We start from the raw sequence: 17,124 nt of genomic DNA, 5'->3' as shown, positions 1-17,124 counted from the left end.
ACATGAAAAGTGTTGTCTTGAATGATAAATTGACCGTTTTTATGACATCCCCCTATTTGCTTCACTAAGTTACGTAGAAGCTGAACTTGTGGGACTAAACTAGGCGAAGAGGGGCCTACTTTTTCTGAAGCCGTCGGCAGAACTTCACATCCATTTTTGAAAATCCAAAAAATGACGCTTTCACGGAATATTTTCTTTACTGAAGTACTAAAAAAGTACTGAATTTTTCTTTTGAGGAGGTACTGAATTTCTTGGGAATGTACTGAAGAAGTACTGATTTTTGGTCAGTCTGTTTTCGTAGACACCCTGGTATCCCTAAATGCTGTCCATTGTCGGCAACATGGTAGCACCGCAAATGAGCGAAAAAGGAGGGCAGCTGTTATTAGATATTAAGAAAAATACGTAATAATTATTATTTTTCGGAATTTCAGACGGGGAGCAGTGTCACTTGCGGGACTCGTTGCTCAGCGGCCAGGCGTTGAGCCAGTCGGAGCTGCGGGCGCCCACCCCCGAAAAGGCCGCCCATTACCTGGATTGCGCCCTCGCCGCCCGCCAGGACGCCCATCTCCTCTTCACGCTCCACGTGTACCAGTACAGCGTTGCGTCCAAAGGCGGAGGTGAGTTCACACTCCCGCACTAGAGTTTTTTTTTTTTTTTTTTTTTTTTTTTTTTTTTTTTTTTTTTATAGTTATCAATCACTTCAATATTTATCATATCAACTGAATTTTTGGATAATCGAAACTTTGGTCATCGATTAATAGTTGAATTTAATCAAAATTCATTGATCGATGATTACACTCGTATCTAATCGATTAATGTTCATATTTTAAACAGTAAATTATCAACGGCAACCTCTCCTGTGGGATGCCCGCCAGAGTTCCTGGGTGTAAATAAGCATTTATGTTGAATTTGAGGATGAAAAATCGTGTAAACTGCACATTTTCGATGAAATAATAACAAACTTAACTAAATTGGCGATTTTTACAGCTATTGGAGGAATGAAGGTACGCGTTTTGCGACTTCTGTCATAATTTAAAAGTAAGATGGTTATTTTACTTAAAAAATTAGAAAGTCTCTCTAAGCTTATTTAACTATAATACTTCTATCATAATTAGCCACCACCAAAAAGTTTTTATTCTCGAAGGTTTTCATCACGATTCAACAGAAAGAACTCATGGAGAGATATTGAAAACAAGTTCAAAATGTATCAATTAATTTTGTTTATTCTAATAGTAGCTGGTGGTCGAAGTCGTTTACATCTTCTTGATCTCGGATGCCTGAACCGTTCTAAAGAGACCAGTTGCCTTTCTCTATCAGGAATCGGGAATGTTCTAATAGCCATATTCAACGGCCAAAAGCATCTACCTCATAGGTAAGAGATTTGCTAATTGCAGATCATTTACTGACCTTCTTTGCATGCGCTATCACTAGCAAGGGATTTAGGGGTGGATCACTCTCAAAAAGTAGTTTAATATTAATTACTTATCAAATAATTAAATGAACAAATCTTAAACAGATAAGAATGAATATTAAAGTAACTCACTAAGTTCGGCTGCTGCGAAATTTCCTTTGACAAAACATATATTTTCCGGAATATTTTCGAAGATTTTGACATCTATACTACCATTGTGCACTAAATTCGTGCTCTGTTATTTCTCTACCATTGTATAGACGCATAACCCGTGTGGAATGCCTCTTTTCAACACGGGGGGGGGGGGGAGAGGAAACCAGCGGGCTGATTATTGAAATCGATAGACAAAGCGATCGGTAAAGAATACAAATGGAATACGGAACGATCCTATCGGTAGAAGCGAGTGGTTACAATGGGCCTGTTGCAAACTTTTGCTAGAGCAAAAATAAGAGTTGTTTCTTATAGATAATGCCTCAAAAATCACGATGAGCGCATCGGCAAAGTCTGAAATGCACTCATAACTTCACAGTCTGCGTAAGAAATTTGCGGTTTTTTGAGCTTCCCGCTTCAAAAACGATACTACGGCACAGGTGAACATTTTGTAAGAGGAGTCGTTCCATCGTCGGCAATACTCATCATGGCCGACGCCAATCCGCCAAAACAAGTGTGATGGGACGAGATAACACCTGAACTGGATTAGACCAGATAACAATCGGCGTGTTAACGTACATATTTTCCACGCCCGAATTGATTGACCTTGAACTCTCCTCGAATTACGCGCGGAACTGCGCGCAAGCGTCGGCCATGATGAATATCGCCGACGATGGAGCGACTCCTCTAACAAAATGTTCACCTGTGCCGTAGTATCGTTTTTGAAGCGGGAAGCTTAAAAAAACGCAACTTTCTTACGCAGATTGTGAAGTTATGAGTGCATTTCAGACTTTGCCGATGCGCTCATCGTGATTTTTGAGGCATTATCTACAAGAAACAACTCTTATTTTTGCTCTAGCAAAAGTTTGCAACAGGCCCATTGGCAAAATATAGGTAAGCCATGGACTAACCACGGACAACCAAGAGAGGCCCCATAGTTAGTCTATCATCTTTCCCCGTTGTTCACAACAACCCGTTTCAACCAAAAGAAAATTTATATTTTCCTTTAGTCTTCTTCATCCATCTTTTTTTCTATCAATTTCACAGTCAGCCTGCAGAGACGTGTGAATGCGGCCTTTCACTATCTCTGTAAGCGCGAAGAAAATTAGAGCGCCTTCAAATTCACTTGTATGCAACACCGACATCCATAGAGTAGGAATAGTTGTATCGCCTGTATCGGCAGGAGTTATTTTTGATGTGGCAACGCGCATACTTGCGTTGTCGTTTAGACGTTTCGCGACGTAGTATTCTTTCAATTTATACCGTCTTTCCACGCGAAAAGAAATTGAGATGCTTTTTTTGACACTCACTTTGAAATTTAATTTCATTTGATCACTGCTGGATAAAAATTGAGTGTAGGATCGAACTCATTTTCAATTAATGACATTGTTCTGAATTCACTGTACCATTTCGCAGAGAACACAAACTGACGCAGGTTTTGCGAGAGTGTTTGAGCTCGCTGACATGTCAGGCGGCCATGATAGCCCATGTCTCACCGCTGCCGCAACATTATCCGGAAACATTGTCCACCATTCAATTGGCTTCGAGAATTCATCGTATGAGAAGAAGAAGACCTAAGGTGCATTTTTACTTAGAACAGTATACCTTTCAGCCGCATTTGCCAAGAAACTTAGACCTCAAAGCACCAATGGGGAGCTCATAATCTATTATATTAGTACCCAATTTGATCCCCCAATTCTCAAAATGTGAAATGTGTAGCTAGTTGCTCCTTATGCAGTTGATATTAAAAATTCACCTCTAAGAAGAGAGAGTTGGGGCTTATGCTTTGAAACTCACGATTTTTATCTTCATTTTGATTTTGCCATTTGTGGGAGGTTTACCTTGAATAAATCTCCATCTTTAGTTTTTTCTTCCACCAAATAGTATTTAAAGAGTCGCCTCCGTTTTTTTTTTTTTTTCATTTTGTTCATTACAGAGGCAGATGAAAAAGACGAGTATTATAAGACGTATTGAGAGTAAATTTTATTTCTATCTTGATTCAATAATTGAGGCACTGGATACGAAAAGGGCACTTCTCGGTTGCAGTGTTTCAAAGTCTCTTCCAGCATTTCATTCATTGTAAGGAAAGTGAATGCATCAATTTCACTGAAAATTTCACTGAATATTCCTTATGATTCTATAATTTTCTATGGAAAGAATTCTGACAAAATCACCCATTACATTCTTCTCCAAGGGATTAATTAACAACAAAGATTCCGAAACACTGCAATCGACAAGTGCCCTTTTCGCATCCAGTGCCTCAATTTATCCAACACTGTACATTGAAGGAAAAGTGCACGCACTGCTGTTCTAACACGTTCCCCGTTGAATTTTTTCCTCAGTACGTTAATAACTTCTCAATGGCAGCAATGGACGAAGCAAGCCGTCTCTCAGGGAGCAGCGACGTGGACCCCTCTTCAAGCGAGCAGTCGGCCGACACCGTCATCTACCTCGGGCACGCCGTCGATGAAACAGACGGGGAACATCCTCCAGTCTACATCCCGAGCCTAGCCTCGGGTGATAACCGCCCTTGCCTTAGTCCACCCGACGCGCTCAAACCCAGTCTCAACGGCGAAAGACACAGTCCCAAACCCCCGCACCTGAGCGACAGGCAAAGTCCCAAACCCCCGTACCTCAGCGACAGGCAAAGTCCTAAACCTCCGCATCTAAGTGACAGACATAGTCCCAAACCTAGCGATAGACATAGTCCCTCTGGCGAACGGTACAGCCTGAAAGATCGTTCGGCTGTTTCGAGGTCGGTTCCCAACTCCCCCCAGCGAGTGCCGTGCCAGAGGATTCCCACGTGGCTGAGGAGTCCCCTGGCGGTGCGCTCCGAGCGGGCTAAATCTTTTAGTGCCAAGTCGTCGCCGGTGAAGAAGAAGGATGCGGTGAAGGTGCCGCCGTTGAGCGGGGAAGAGCGGTGGGTCGACGGGCCTCGGATATCTAAGTCCAAGGTACGTGCAAGTTTTAGTCCATCCATAATTTTTAAGCAGTTTTGAGGGACATGCATACTTATAATATTGTTCCTTGAAAGTCTGAATGGATTTATTTGTGATGAAAGGAGATTTAAGGAGGCTTTTCACGTAGCATCGCAAGGAGGATTTCTGAGCTTTGAGTAAAATTCGATACAGCATAGGTAATTTTAGGAATATATTTTTGTAAAATATTGAAATAAGTTGTCACTAGAATTTGAAAATTCAGAAGAGATGTAGAGAGATTTTAATGATAAATCGTCTGTTTTTTCAACCGAATTTTTTATTTTATATTCATTTGATGTGTCATTAACCACGTCGGTGTCGAATATAATAAATACAAAATGTCATAAATAATCAACACAACACTTCTAGGATGAATTTTATTTTATAAATAAAAACGGAGGGATTTCTATACTGGACTCCCGTCGGAGCCAATGTAAAACTCCGTGAGCAGTTACTAGTGCTGCATCCTTGCGTAAGGTCCTTGCAACTAACTGCTAATATCAGGTGTTGGAAGTTCACAAAAAATCCGTGCGATTTTACCATAAATCGGGGTTTCCACCCTATACGACTTGATGGCGAGCCCTTAATTGTCGGGGGGGGGGGGAGGGGTATGGAAAAAGTCACAAATGTTCATATTTTTCAAGAATGCAGCCACCTAACGGGCTGTTTTTCAATTATCGACTCAACCTCAATTTTTCAATGGGCGATGGACGGGTCGAGGTTTGGAGGAAGGATCCTCTGAGTTTACGCAGATCCTACCTGAGGTTGCGCTGCGTTCGGCAGGTCACACTAAGTACATAGTATATGGTGTCCTATACTGCCATGCTAAGGAAAAACGCCGCATGAACCTTCAGGCGTTTCCAAATTTCTTCTGATAAAATACGAATTTATTGGGAAAATTGTAAATATTTTTCTCCCAATTTTTCAGACGGTTTTGTTTGCAATTTAATCTAAAATATCTGCAAATTTCAAGGAAAAATGGACGTATCTCTATCAAACGGAACTAAGCGCCATCGGGGAAGGAAGGGAGAGGGGGGCTTGGATAGGTGGGTGTTGCGGAACGCGATGGTCGTTCCGTCCTATACTCGCAATGCTTTTCCATGGCGCTTAGTTCCGTTTGACAGAACGCGCTATCCGGGATTCTAAAATCATCAAAAGGAACTCAGTTTGGCGCTTAGTTCTTTTTAACAGAAATATGACCAAATATGCATACATTTCGTCAAAAATACATGCTTTATCCGGGGAAATTTGGCAACTCTCGAATGTTCATACGGCGTTCTTCCTCAGCACGGCAGTATAGAATTCGTCCCGGATAGAAACCAATAAAGTCTGTAAAATACACAGGAAAAAACTGCACGAACACAATCGTTGTCAAAACGTCGTTTGTTGAAGGTGGTGGAGGCACGGAATCTGCATCTACTGACGAAAGGCGGTCGGGCGCTGAGCGGGCGGGAGATGTGGGTGGACGGGCCGCTGAAGCCGGGACTAGCGGCGGGCCTGGAGCCGCCCGGGAGTGCCGGGGTCCTGGCGCAGGGCTACGGGTTCATGGACAGCCACAAGAAGTCCATGATCCGGCAGTGGGTCGAGAACCAGACGCAGCACATCCAGTCGCGGGCCCACACCAAGGGCCCCTTCAAGGAACTCACCGTCTTCAAGACCTGCGAGGACGACGACGATGACGGCCCCGACGACATCCTCAACATCGAGCGGGGCCAGAGGGGCCGGGCTTCGGGACAGGAGGACGAAGGCGAGGAGGTCCAGGCTCTCGTCCCGCAGGAATCACCCGTCACCGTGTCAGACAGCAAAGGTTCGTCCTAGAGTTTCCTGATACTCAGTAATGAGTAAGGTTCATAGACCCAAGTCAGTCCGTTGAGAAGGTGGAGTGATATAATCTTTGTAAAACGGCGGCGAGGGCTGTCCGCGTTGCCTATAGATTCCCCCGCCCCGTCTTGCTTGTCCCACTTAGAGTCCCTTTATACTGAGAGTTGGCCCCCTTCATCGAGTCATAAGCGGGAATAAAGATTACACAAATTGAGAGTTCTCGTAATCTTTGGTCGGCCCAGTCTCAAATTCCTTCCTCCATTCCTTCTCTCATTCCGTTTGTTACTTGCCGAACCCCTAAGTCCCTGGTCCATTCCAGATTATAATCTTTGCAATTGGTGAAAATGTAATATTTATTCCCGTTTGTGATACTGTGAAGGCCTAAAATACGGGAAATAATCAGAAATGGACTCACATTGTCTTTACTCTCAGTATACAGGGACTCTACTTCCACTCTGTTGTTCCCCCGATCCGATTACATTATGCTCTTATACAGATCGCAGGGAGATCGGGGAAAACTATGCAACGTAGCAGCGTAAATCGGGAAAATGTTTGGAACGTAGTGAAACAGGAAATCGGGGGAATTCGTCGCTAGATAAGGAAATTCCAAAGAACATATTGTTACCGGACAGACCTGGGTCTATCGACCTTGGCAGTGCAGTGAGTGGATTTTACAATCAGTCTACTTTTGATGCTCAAAACTCCTGGCAGTAGGCACGTCTTATTTGAGGAAGCTATCGCGGGAGGTTACAGTAAAATGAATCATTCTCGAGCGTCTATGGTCAAAATCGTGATAAAATGAAAAATGCATCTTTACACAATACTATGCGGGCTGATTAGATATAAAGACATTGATAGATAAAGCTATGGACAAAGAAGACAATGGGAAAATATAGTAAGCCTACTAGCTCAAACGGGAGGAATGGCCATTGACTACGGGGAAAAAATGATGGACTAAACTAAATGGTCTTTCGTGGATTGCCGAGACTATTACCTACTAGATTACAGTGGACTAAGTAGGTCCTTAGTCCACTGCAACTATAAATCCTCTTAGTCCGCTTCCACAAGTAGGATCCCTCCATTTACCATTTGTCTTTCTTGTCTACAGCTTTGTCTATGAATTTCAATAATCAGCCCTGTGGCAGAAAAATAAACCAAGTCACTTGAAAATTGCACTAAAATTTGCAATTAGAATCCACTATTACCGGGGTTCATGAAAACACTTTTCTGCGTATGGAAACTTATTGCACGTAAGTTGTTTATAAAATAAGCCAAATAATAGGAGTCTTCGACCAAAATATCAAAAACTAAACTATCGATTCAACTCGAAACAAATCGTTCTCTTAAAAGAATTTGCTTCCTCCGACCAGGGACCTTTCTTTCATAGAGGGTCACACATAACGTACTTCCATCCGTTTTTACAGTCGTCCAAATTCCGCAACTGCAAGCGAACGTGGAGGAGGACGTGGACGGCGAAAAACCGGAGCCGATACAAACTGACGTTGAGCCTAAATTGACGGTGGAGCCCATCGATGACATGGAAATTGAAGTCGTTGACTGCACCGAGATAGAGGAGTCGGTTCCGATGCAAGATTGTTGTTTGCAGGTAAGAATTCGCACTTATCAAATCACTGTTGGAATGAGTATAACAGAAGGGGAAAATGCCTATTTCAGGCTAATTTTAGAAACAGTAGATCTAACATTGACTTTTTTCTGAAACCTTTGCTTCAATATTCTACCTCCTCTTCTCCTCCCCCTACTACTTCTTCATCTCTTCCTTCTCCTTCATTCTCCTTTTCTTCGTTCATCGTCCAGTGTCTAGTGTTTTTTTCATCTTACATACACATATCTTCGCTCTATGAGGTAAGGGCGTGTCCATAGGTGGATTCCTGGGGTCGGGGGGTGCAGGGGGCATACGTCCCCCTTCGCCCGGGAAAAAGAAGTAAAAGAAAAGGAAGAAAGCAAAAAGAAGCGAGGCCGCCTCTATTTGATAAAAATTCATGAGGAAATTGACTCAAACTGCGCATTAGATGCTTTAAAATTTCAAACATTTTTTGAAGACCCTCCCCCCCCCCCCCCCCCCCCCGGGTTTGAAGTGTCTGAATCCGCGTTTGGGCGCATCTGGATTTCCACGTGAGCCCTGTTCTACTTGTACATAAATTATTTCCGTGGCTCATGTGGAAAAACAGATACGCCCTTACCAGTGGCGGGGCATCAATTGCGAGATATCGATTGCTATGCCTTTTAAACCTATGGTGAAGAATCGACTATTAAGGTGTCCGCTGCGAACACTCTGTTTATCGATCCTTTTCCATAGGTTTAAATGGCATAACAATCGATATATCGCTATTCAAGTCACGTCACTGGCCCTTACATCAAAGGAGCGGCAATATGTTAAACATTTTCGGCATTGCAATTTGAATACGTGTGTGTGCGTTTTTCTTAAAAACACTCTTCATAGAGTCGACCCTATTGTTCGGCCTAATCCAATTCTTAGTAATTTCAGTGCTTTTGGTTGGACTAGAGTTATTAATGAATAACCGAGTAGGCTCCCATGTAAATCTTGGCAACATTTCAAATGCAATTAAACCCTTCTGGCTGTGACCCGTTCAGTTCACTTATCACAGTCGCAACCCCGTCCTCACGATCTGGAAACTGCGCCTCGGGTGAAGATTTATACCGAGCCCATTATTCGGCCGTATGATAAAAGATCTCGATTTAACGCTTGACACAACGGCTTCCAAGCGCCTGGCAACGATAAATCCGCGGAGCCGCCACGCAATGCCTATTGCCTATCGATCCAGGCGTTCGAGCTCCTTGCAGCCCGTGTCCCTGTCCCTGTCGCGTGCAGTTTGTTTGACTTACGGGTGCGTGGCGACAGCTCTGCATCATCGTGCACCTGAGTTCCCTCTAAAGAGCGTCGCACGGTGGATCGAGTCAACAGGAGAGGTCGGACGAAATTTGGAGACTTTAAACGCTTATAACTCCGTTCATACAAAAATTTGAGGTTCCAATAGTGGTTTCATTGGGTTTCTCGTGAAGTTTTTTTCACGAAGCACCCCTTATAGTTTAAAATGTGACGAAATTTTAAACATAAAAATTCGCAGTTTTTGTCCAAGTATTAATGTCCGACCTCTCTGACTGTCTCGATCCACTGTGCGTCGGCGGGAGAAAAACGTCCCGTGCCTCCCGGAGAGCATCTTGCCTCCAGCTTTTCCTCATACATATGAAATGGTGAAAAATATTTGCTTTGTTGGATACGTGTCTGATTTGGACAGGATTTGGTCACATCGCGATCTGCCCGGGCAAATCCCGGAGTCTACGTTCATTTCAGAATTGACCAAAATAATTTGTGCCCGGGCTCATCATAGCAAACAGCCCGAGCAGATGCCCAGGTTTCGACTTTTGACCGTAATAGATGACATGAACGATCGATCGACATAATGGTTATTGATATTAGGCGGGGGTGAGGTTCATAGTCATACATCATGAGAAAAATGATAAAAAAAAAGCTATAGCAGCGAAAAAGTTATTAATCACAATCTCTCCTTCATTTCACCTGGGCACATTGAGATTAGCTCGGGCTGATCTCTATGATGTGCCTGGGCACAATTTTGGGCCAATTCTAAAATGAATATTCGCCTTTATTTCACTGAGTAGGTATGCATAACGGTCGCCCACGTGTTGAAATAGCGGTATTACTCAACCCGTCTTCCAAAGATCCATTCATCGTTTTCATAATAGGTATGCGGTACGCGGTGCGTTTTCCAGCCCTCTTATTGGTCAGCGGCATAATTCAGATCATTCATTTTTTATGCATATCGACGAAGTTGAATCTCAATCACAACGTGGAAAAGTCCTCAATCAATTTATCTTGATTGGCAAACTAAATAAAGTATTTCCTTGAATTTTTTTAAAATTGATTTTTAGTCGAGTGAAGAAAATTCACAGAAGCTGTAGAAAAGAAGCACGTAATTGAAAATGTACAAGCATCGAAATCGGAGAAACATAATTTTTGGCTTTGACCATCAGTATCTAGGTATATTATTACACAATTATGAACAATTTCAGGTAACAGAGGAGGACATAGCTAAATGTATGGGTGAGGTAGAGAACCCACTACCGGAAGTAGACCAAGACGAACATCCTCTCAGGATCCTCAGCCAAGAAAATCTCACCATCATATCATCATTCACCGGTAATGATTGCTCCGACACGGATTTATAATAACTGAACTTTTACAGATTCGTGGTTCTTGTCTCTTGAAAAAAATTGCAATCGTTCGATGAGAAGTGAAAGTCATCATATTTTAAATTTTCGTCGATGTTACTTATTTTTTTACGTGAAAATCAATCAAAGAAGGAACTTGAAAATGCAATATGATTCATTCACATTTCTGAATTTCTGCATAATTGTATCAATGTTTTAGCTGTCCACTCAGAAAAAGTCGACGCTTTTTTAAACTACCCTAAAATCATCGAATTTTAGAAAACGACTTTATTTTTTTCGTGATTTTCTTCTTCTTTTTTTTTCTGGTAAAGTCCATTCAAAAAAGATGGAGAAAAATTGTATCTTCTGTGACTAAATTCAGAAGCCCACTAAACATTTGAGGGAAAGTGATTTGAGACATGTATGGGAGTTGTCGATGTATGTGTAGATAGTTGTACGCTAATGCAGCCACGGGATAGTGAGTAAGCGGTATTGCCTTCATCGCAAAATGAAGGAGTTTCTTCGACCGAAGTTATATGAAGAAACGATGTGTAGCGTTGAGCTCACAAGCTTGAATACGATCATTTAAACCTCCGAATGAAGGTTATTATCGCTCTGTGTTGCATTAATTTATGAATTTAATTAAATATTTAACCAGCGAAAAATATTTTCTTGCATCAAACGTCAAGAGAGAAGTAATATTTTCTTATAGAGAATACGCCTTCAGCTGCGAGGTAGATCTTTCTCGATATTTTACCGTGTCGTGGATAATTTGTAGAAGAAGAAAAATTACTCCCTTCGATTTAATTACGAAACAATTTTTTTTACACCTGAATTATCATGTGTATTTATTCATCATTGTACACTCTTATGTGCAAGTATATTTACCCAATCTTTCAGATCCTCAAATTAATTCAATGGACGTTGATCGCCTATTTCCACCATCGGGACCATTCCTTTACAAAAATATCGCTAATAATCCAAGACCTATCAAACCTCTAAATTCCAGTAAGTAAAATAAGATTTCTATACCTAGCTTACTCACGAAATGAATATCGTAAAAATCCCGAGTTGGGTCGTTTTTGAACTGAGGGATTCAATATGTAATATTTGCATTTAGCATTAAAAACGGTCCTTTGGATCCGCATCGCAACGTTTTCTCCTTTTTTTCTTGGCGCAAACTTTTTAACTTTTTTAACAGTTTACCTTTTTTCCCTCGTAAAACCGAATCGTAACCGTAGTTTTAAACCTCTGCAACTTCCGCGACACATTTTAATTTTTTGATGAATGACGGATCATCGTTTTTGACCACAATCCAATGTGTTTTTTCTTTGCTCTTTGAAGAATGCCTGTGTATAATACTAATATCCAGTGATACTATCTTAAAAACATACAGTATATTAGGTGGAAATTTTAAAACACCGCAATAGAGAAATTTATCTCAGTCGTATCAGCACCGTTGATTATCAACTTGCTCTCAAAAAGTTGTTCAGGAAGTTAAGTTTCCTAATTTCCCTAAACCTCCCATCGTACGATATTTCTCTAATATTACAGACGAGAATAAATTTGAGCAGCTATCGAGGTTGCACGAACTCTACCGAAGTAAGATGGGGCTAATGCTGGACTCGTCAAAGAAGATCCTCAACGGTGGTGTAATGCGATGTCAGTCGATGTCTTTGTCAGAGAATCTCCACAACGAGGCGGATAATCACAGCCTTATAGAGACGGACTTCGACAATAGCAGCATCGTCAGTGAGCCGGCCTACTTGCCTGTAAGTGTCCTCTGAAGTGTTTGGGGAGAGGGGGGTATTTAGGATGGAATTCTTGGCTCTGAGTAATTTATTTGGGCGTATTTTTGCTGTAAGTAACGAGATTCGGTTGGGAAAGAAAGAGTGTGGAGGACCGTAAGAATGAATGGGAATTTTAAAGCTTCAGTGACGTTAGCCTCGACGACGACGACCCTTTCGCTCTTTAACCTGTGTCACACTATCAAAATACTCCTTCAAAATTTCCAGGTCAAGTGTTGTGATTGGTCCAAGTCATCGAAAAAGTCAATCACAACACCTGACCTTGATATTTTGATGACCAGCTTTGATAGTGTGACATAGGCTATTAACTCATGAGCCCTGTCCACAACGCTCTTGTCACATGCCCACGGTTCATAAGTGAGCATATTTTGGCGCAGTTTCTTTTGATTCAATGTCAAATCCCTCTTCTCCATTTTGCCGAAAGGAATCACGCCCGTTTCAGATTGTCTCTTAAGCAGCTTGCACGAGCACACCTCATCTTTTCCACACGTCTTTAGATTCTTTTAGAGTAGTTACGTCCATTTGTTTAATGGGTTAGTTGCACAAGAGATACAGCCAACTCATGAATATAATTGCAGAAAAATTCACTTTGAGCACGTCAGAAATGCATAAAATACATTCTTAAACGCACATATTGTATAGTCTGTGTCGTGTATTTTTCAAATTTTACCGCCAAGGCGGGCTGTATTTTACAAGTGTCGGCAATCAGGGTCACCCTGAGAGAGACGTAGCAAGAAAAAATGTAAATAGTCAAACGATCCTCCAAATATGACTTAGCTCTCATTAATATTATTTCAATTGATTCTAAGCTTTTTTTTAAAAAACAAATTTCAACAAAAAGAAATTACGATAAAAACAATCAATTAAAAAAAGTAAAATTAAAAAAAATTACAATCAAAACCAAGCGTAAGTTTGCCCGATATTTTTTGTTCGCTCAAGTTAAGTTCTCTGGGTCTCTTTTTAATTTAATCAAACTTGATTGCAAAAGTTTCTTTGTAGGGTGCCGTACGTCCTGACTTTATTTCAGCGTAATATTTATTCGTTTTGTTCGTCTAAGTGATTTGCAAATGTTTTACACACTGTTTTCTCGCACTAGGGTGATGCAAGTAAGACGGAGAGAATATGTGACAACTGCAGGGTCTCCTTATGCGGATTTCGGGATGAAAATGGTTTATGGCCACCAACAAGGTTCCAAAGCTTCAGACCCCTGTAAGATTATATTATTGATTTGTTTTCTTCCTCTCTGTAGTTGCAGTCAATGCGCGTTTTGGAAACATATTTGTCACTCAATTCCAGTAACAGTGCTAAGAAATGCTTCATTTATCGAGTTGAATATTTATTGTGGAAATTATGTATCGCGAAACGTGTTTAAAGCGCCTTCAAATTCAGGAAGTAGGCAATCCCGATGGCAGCGTGCTCCTCGCATTCGCGGTGTGAAGCCGTCACTTGCAGATTTTTGCTTTTAAAATTCCAACGCGAGATGTTCCTTCATCACAACGTAATTTTACATGTTCTCTAATCAATTTTTTGAAATAGCTTAACTTTCTTGTTGTTTTTTCCCAACTATAAACTAAGGGTACGTATTATTTTTTACAAAATATCAGAGCATCCCTGAAATCATAGCAACTTATCATCACTAAATAATAGTTGATTGAGGCAAAAGCATATTCAGCAAATGAAAGTGATCAACAAAAATTAAAATGAGAGGGGGGAAAAGGGGGAGTATTTCAGTGAACATGATAAAAGTTTCAACATAATATGATGAACCCCCACCGTTCTTCATAGATATGGAATCCTCTCAGTAAAACTTTTAGGTTTGTTAATCAGAAATAAGGCAATTCTTTCGAGATTTTCTCAAGTTTCTTTTTTCCGTTTCAAAGTAGTCTTTCCTCGCTGCGACACCCAGACGGAGCTTCTAATCCAAATCTTCGTGCAGAATTCGAGAAAAGAGAGGAAAAAGAAGAAAGGGAGCCAGCAGAAGGCGCGAAGGAAGTCGACGATGATGACGAAGAAGAAGAAATGGCAGTGCCTCCTCCCCTCCCCAATCTCCTGACACTGAGTAGAGAAAGGTGAGTAAAATACTACACTATGATAATGTTCTTGTAAAGAGCTAAGTTATTCAACTTCGAGTTCTCATTTTTTAAAATTCTACTCATGATAGCCTATGAGCTGCATTTTCAGCCAGTGTTAAAATTTTTTAGTTTTGAAATGGAGAAATATATTACTCATCAATTGCTAATTTGTTTTCCCTCTATAATTTTTTTGCGAAATTTATCAACAAAAATTATCTGACTACTTAACAAGAATTTTGTGTATTATTTTCGCCTAATCCCAGCTGCTTCCATGTTTAAAACTAACTCACTAGAATTCTCCGCTTACAGTCCCTTGCCTAAGATTTGCAAGAGGGAAGGATATTTTTACCTCATAATGTTAATTTTACACGTTTGTTGCAGTTTCGAATGTCTTCGACCGAAACACATCTGTGATAATTTCAATCGACATATGAGCAATTCTTGCTCTAAGGAACAGGTCCACGATCCCGGAGGACCAGGTAATTCTACATTTGCTTCAACTTTAATATCACGAATGGAATCATTTCTTACGAAATTCTGGAGATTGATTTCTCATACAGATTCGTACATGAGCTAGTTAGTGAAATACACACTTTTTAAACACGGAGAAAAAAACGTCTCTGATTCTTGGATCCCTGAAGTTTTCGGATCGCGCATCCGAAAACTGGAGGTCCAGCTGCCGAAGTTCGGGTCAAACAGTACTCCGGTACTTACCGAAGGGTTCGGTTCACACGGCTGAGGTACTTCGGTATATACTGAAAGTGCCTCAATGTTTGACCCGAACTTCGGCAGCTGGACCTCAAGTTTTCGGACGCGCGATCCGAAAACTTCAGAGATCCTTACGACCTCAACTTCGGGTCCCACGCACGAAGTATTTTTCTCCGTGAACCATCGCACTATTCCTCAAGCAGAAACGGTCAATACGATTAAGGCAATCTTGCAATGAGTAACCTGAAGATCAGATACTATGACAAGATTTTTCAGCGCAAAACATTCAGACTATGCAATATCTCAGATCTGCCGTTTTGCAAAGAAATAATTATGTGCGAACATTCAGAAGTATTACATTTCTGAGAAACCCCAATTGAATGTCAGAACTCACCAGCTCATTCGTCTCGAACAGTAGCGTGGCGTGAATTGCGATATATTGATTGTTATGTACTTTAAACCTATGGTAAAGAATCGATTATTAAGGTGTTCGCTGCGAACACCCTGTTTATTGATCCTTTTCCATAGGTTTAAATGGCATAACAATCGATACATCGCAATTTACGCCACGCCACTGGTCTCGAAAATGTCAATATCTGGAAATGTCAAGGAAAATGAATGACATTAAAACTACTTGTACAAAATCAAGCTGACTAAAACTAACTACAAGCTTTCTACGAAGTTGCTGTAGAGTGTGAATAAATACCTCTTCTAAATTTTAAAGCAAAATTTTTCCACCTTTCCGCTATTAAACAACAAAATATATACGGAAATCAAGCCGCAATAATAATGGAGAACAAAGGTTCAGTAATAATGTGTAATGGAGTCAGGATGATTGAAACTGGTCAATAGCTTTAAATGTCAATTACTCTCATAATACTCATATATAATCTTCTATCGAAGGAAAGTGTGGAATTTGATAAAAGTGTGTTATAAACTTCGCAGATTATAACTTGGATTGCATTTTGCAAAAAGGCACCAGGAGAATCGACGTGTTGCTAAGATTGTGCAACTTCACCCTTCCCATAAGACTACTGTAATCGTGCAAAAATATGACATTTACGTGGACATTTTTGTCTTAAATTTACAGGTTTTAGCGTGTAACATAGAAAATTTTAATAGATGATCAGTTTTTTCTTCTAAGACAAAAGAAGTTACACAACTTTGGCAAACATATTGCAAAGCTTTTGGTTCCTTTTTGCAAAATGCAATCCACTTAAGAGTGGATTTCAGAATTTGTTGACGTGTCCATCGTGATCTTGTACGATTTTCCCTGTTGAAAGTTTATTATTTCGGCTGTAACTCTTGCATAGTATAGACCTATCACAGCAGCTAAACTTAGAAAATGTGTTTTTGGTGCTTTCAGTGCTGCACTACTGTCGGGAAGATGTGCAGAGACTGGAGCGAGGCTGGAACGAGGCCCGGAGGAGCGGGCGTCTCCGAGAGCTGAAACGGGAGCAGCGGCAGCTCATGGCAGAGCTCGCCGCTGCCAAATGCCGCATCCTCTTCGCCAACCCCGCTTGGAGCAAGGAACTCAGGTCAGCAGCATCCACCATTAAAATCTTAAAAACTCTCCTAAAAACCCATGGCGGCTTTGCATTTTTGTAACGTAGGTATTTTTTTTTTTTTTTTTTTTTTTTTTTTTTTTTTTTTTTTTTTTTTTTTTTACCACTTTAAGAAGCCCACAAGGGCTAATCCCCCACTTTTTAGTCCCGGCCCCCCTCCGTCCCTACTGAACAACCAGTCCCAGGCAACCATTGTTTGAGACCATCAAACTCGGGTCGCCTGGCCGGGAATCGAACCCGGGACCTCCCGATCATAGAGCTAGCATGTATAAAATATCATGGTAAAAAAAGAAACTCGAATTCAGAAAAAAAATTACGAACAAGAAAAGGCGACAAAATCTCTCATTTCCTGCTGAGAGTATAGTAATTTCTAATTATGTCGTCTTTCGGTGATACAAGAGA

At 41.0% G+C, this 17,124-nt stretch overlaps 1 protein-coding gene across 6 annotated transcripts in view; it reads left to right on the top strand.

The window, feature by feature from the left end:
- Positions 1 to 17,124, top strand: part of LOC109031169 (kinesin-like protein CG14535) — a 192,767-nt gene that overhangs the window by 174,218 nt on the left and 1,425 nt on the right. For 4 of the 6 annotated variants that reach the window (XM_072298055.1, XM_019042530.2, XM_072298053.1 and 1 more), the window contains exons 7-19: positions 432 to 617; positions 1,234 to 1,372; positions 2,978 to 3,140; positions 3,904 to 4,515; positions 5,932 to 6,346; positions 7,785 to 7,966; positions 10,432 to 10,558; positions 11,470 to 11,577; positions 12,124 to 12,341; positions 13,474 to 13,586; positions 14,258 to 14,446; positions 14,831 to 14,928; positions 16,524 to 16,695. In XM_072298055.1, coding sequence (XP_072154156.1) covers positions 432 to 617; positions 1,234 to 1,372; positions 2,978 to 3,140; positions 3,904 to 4,515; positions 5,932 to 6,346; positions 7,785 to 7,966; positions 10,432 to 10,558; positions 11,470 to 11,577; positions 12,124 to 12,341; positions 13,474 to 13,586; positions 14,258 to 14,446; positions 14,831 to 14,928; positions 16,524 to 16,695 — 2,722 coding nt within the window. The remainder of the gene's footprint in view (positions 1 to 431; positions 618 to 1,233; positions 1,373 to 2,977; positions 3,141 to 3,903; positions 4,516 to 5,931; positions 6,347 to 7,784; positions 7,967 to 10,431; positions 10,559 to 11,469; positions 11,578 to 12,123; positions 12,342 to 13,473; positions 13,587 to 14,257; positions 14,447 to 14,830; positions 14,929 to 16,523; positions 16,696 to 17,124) is intronic. The other 2 variants (XM_072298057.1, XM_072298056.1) reach the window with 2 other exon arrangements.

Source organism: Bemisia tabaci, chromosome 3 (genome assembly GCF_918797505.1).
Source record: "Bemisia tabaci chromosome 3, PGI_BMITA_v3".
NCBI lineage: Eukaryota > Metazoa > Arthropoda > Insecta > Hemiptera > Aleyrodidae > Bemisia > Bemisia tabaci.
The sequence above is the reverse complement of the archived record's forward strand: the minus strand, read 5'-3'. Positions and strand labels throughout refer to the sequence as shown.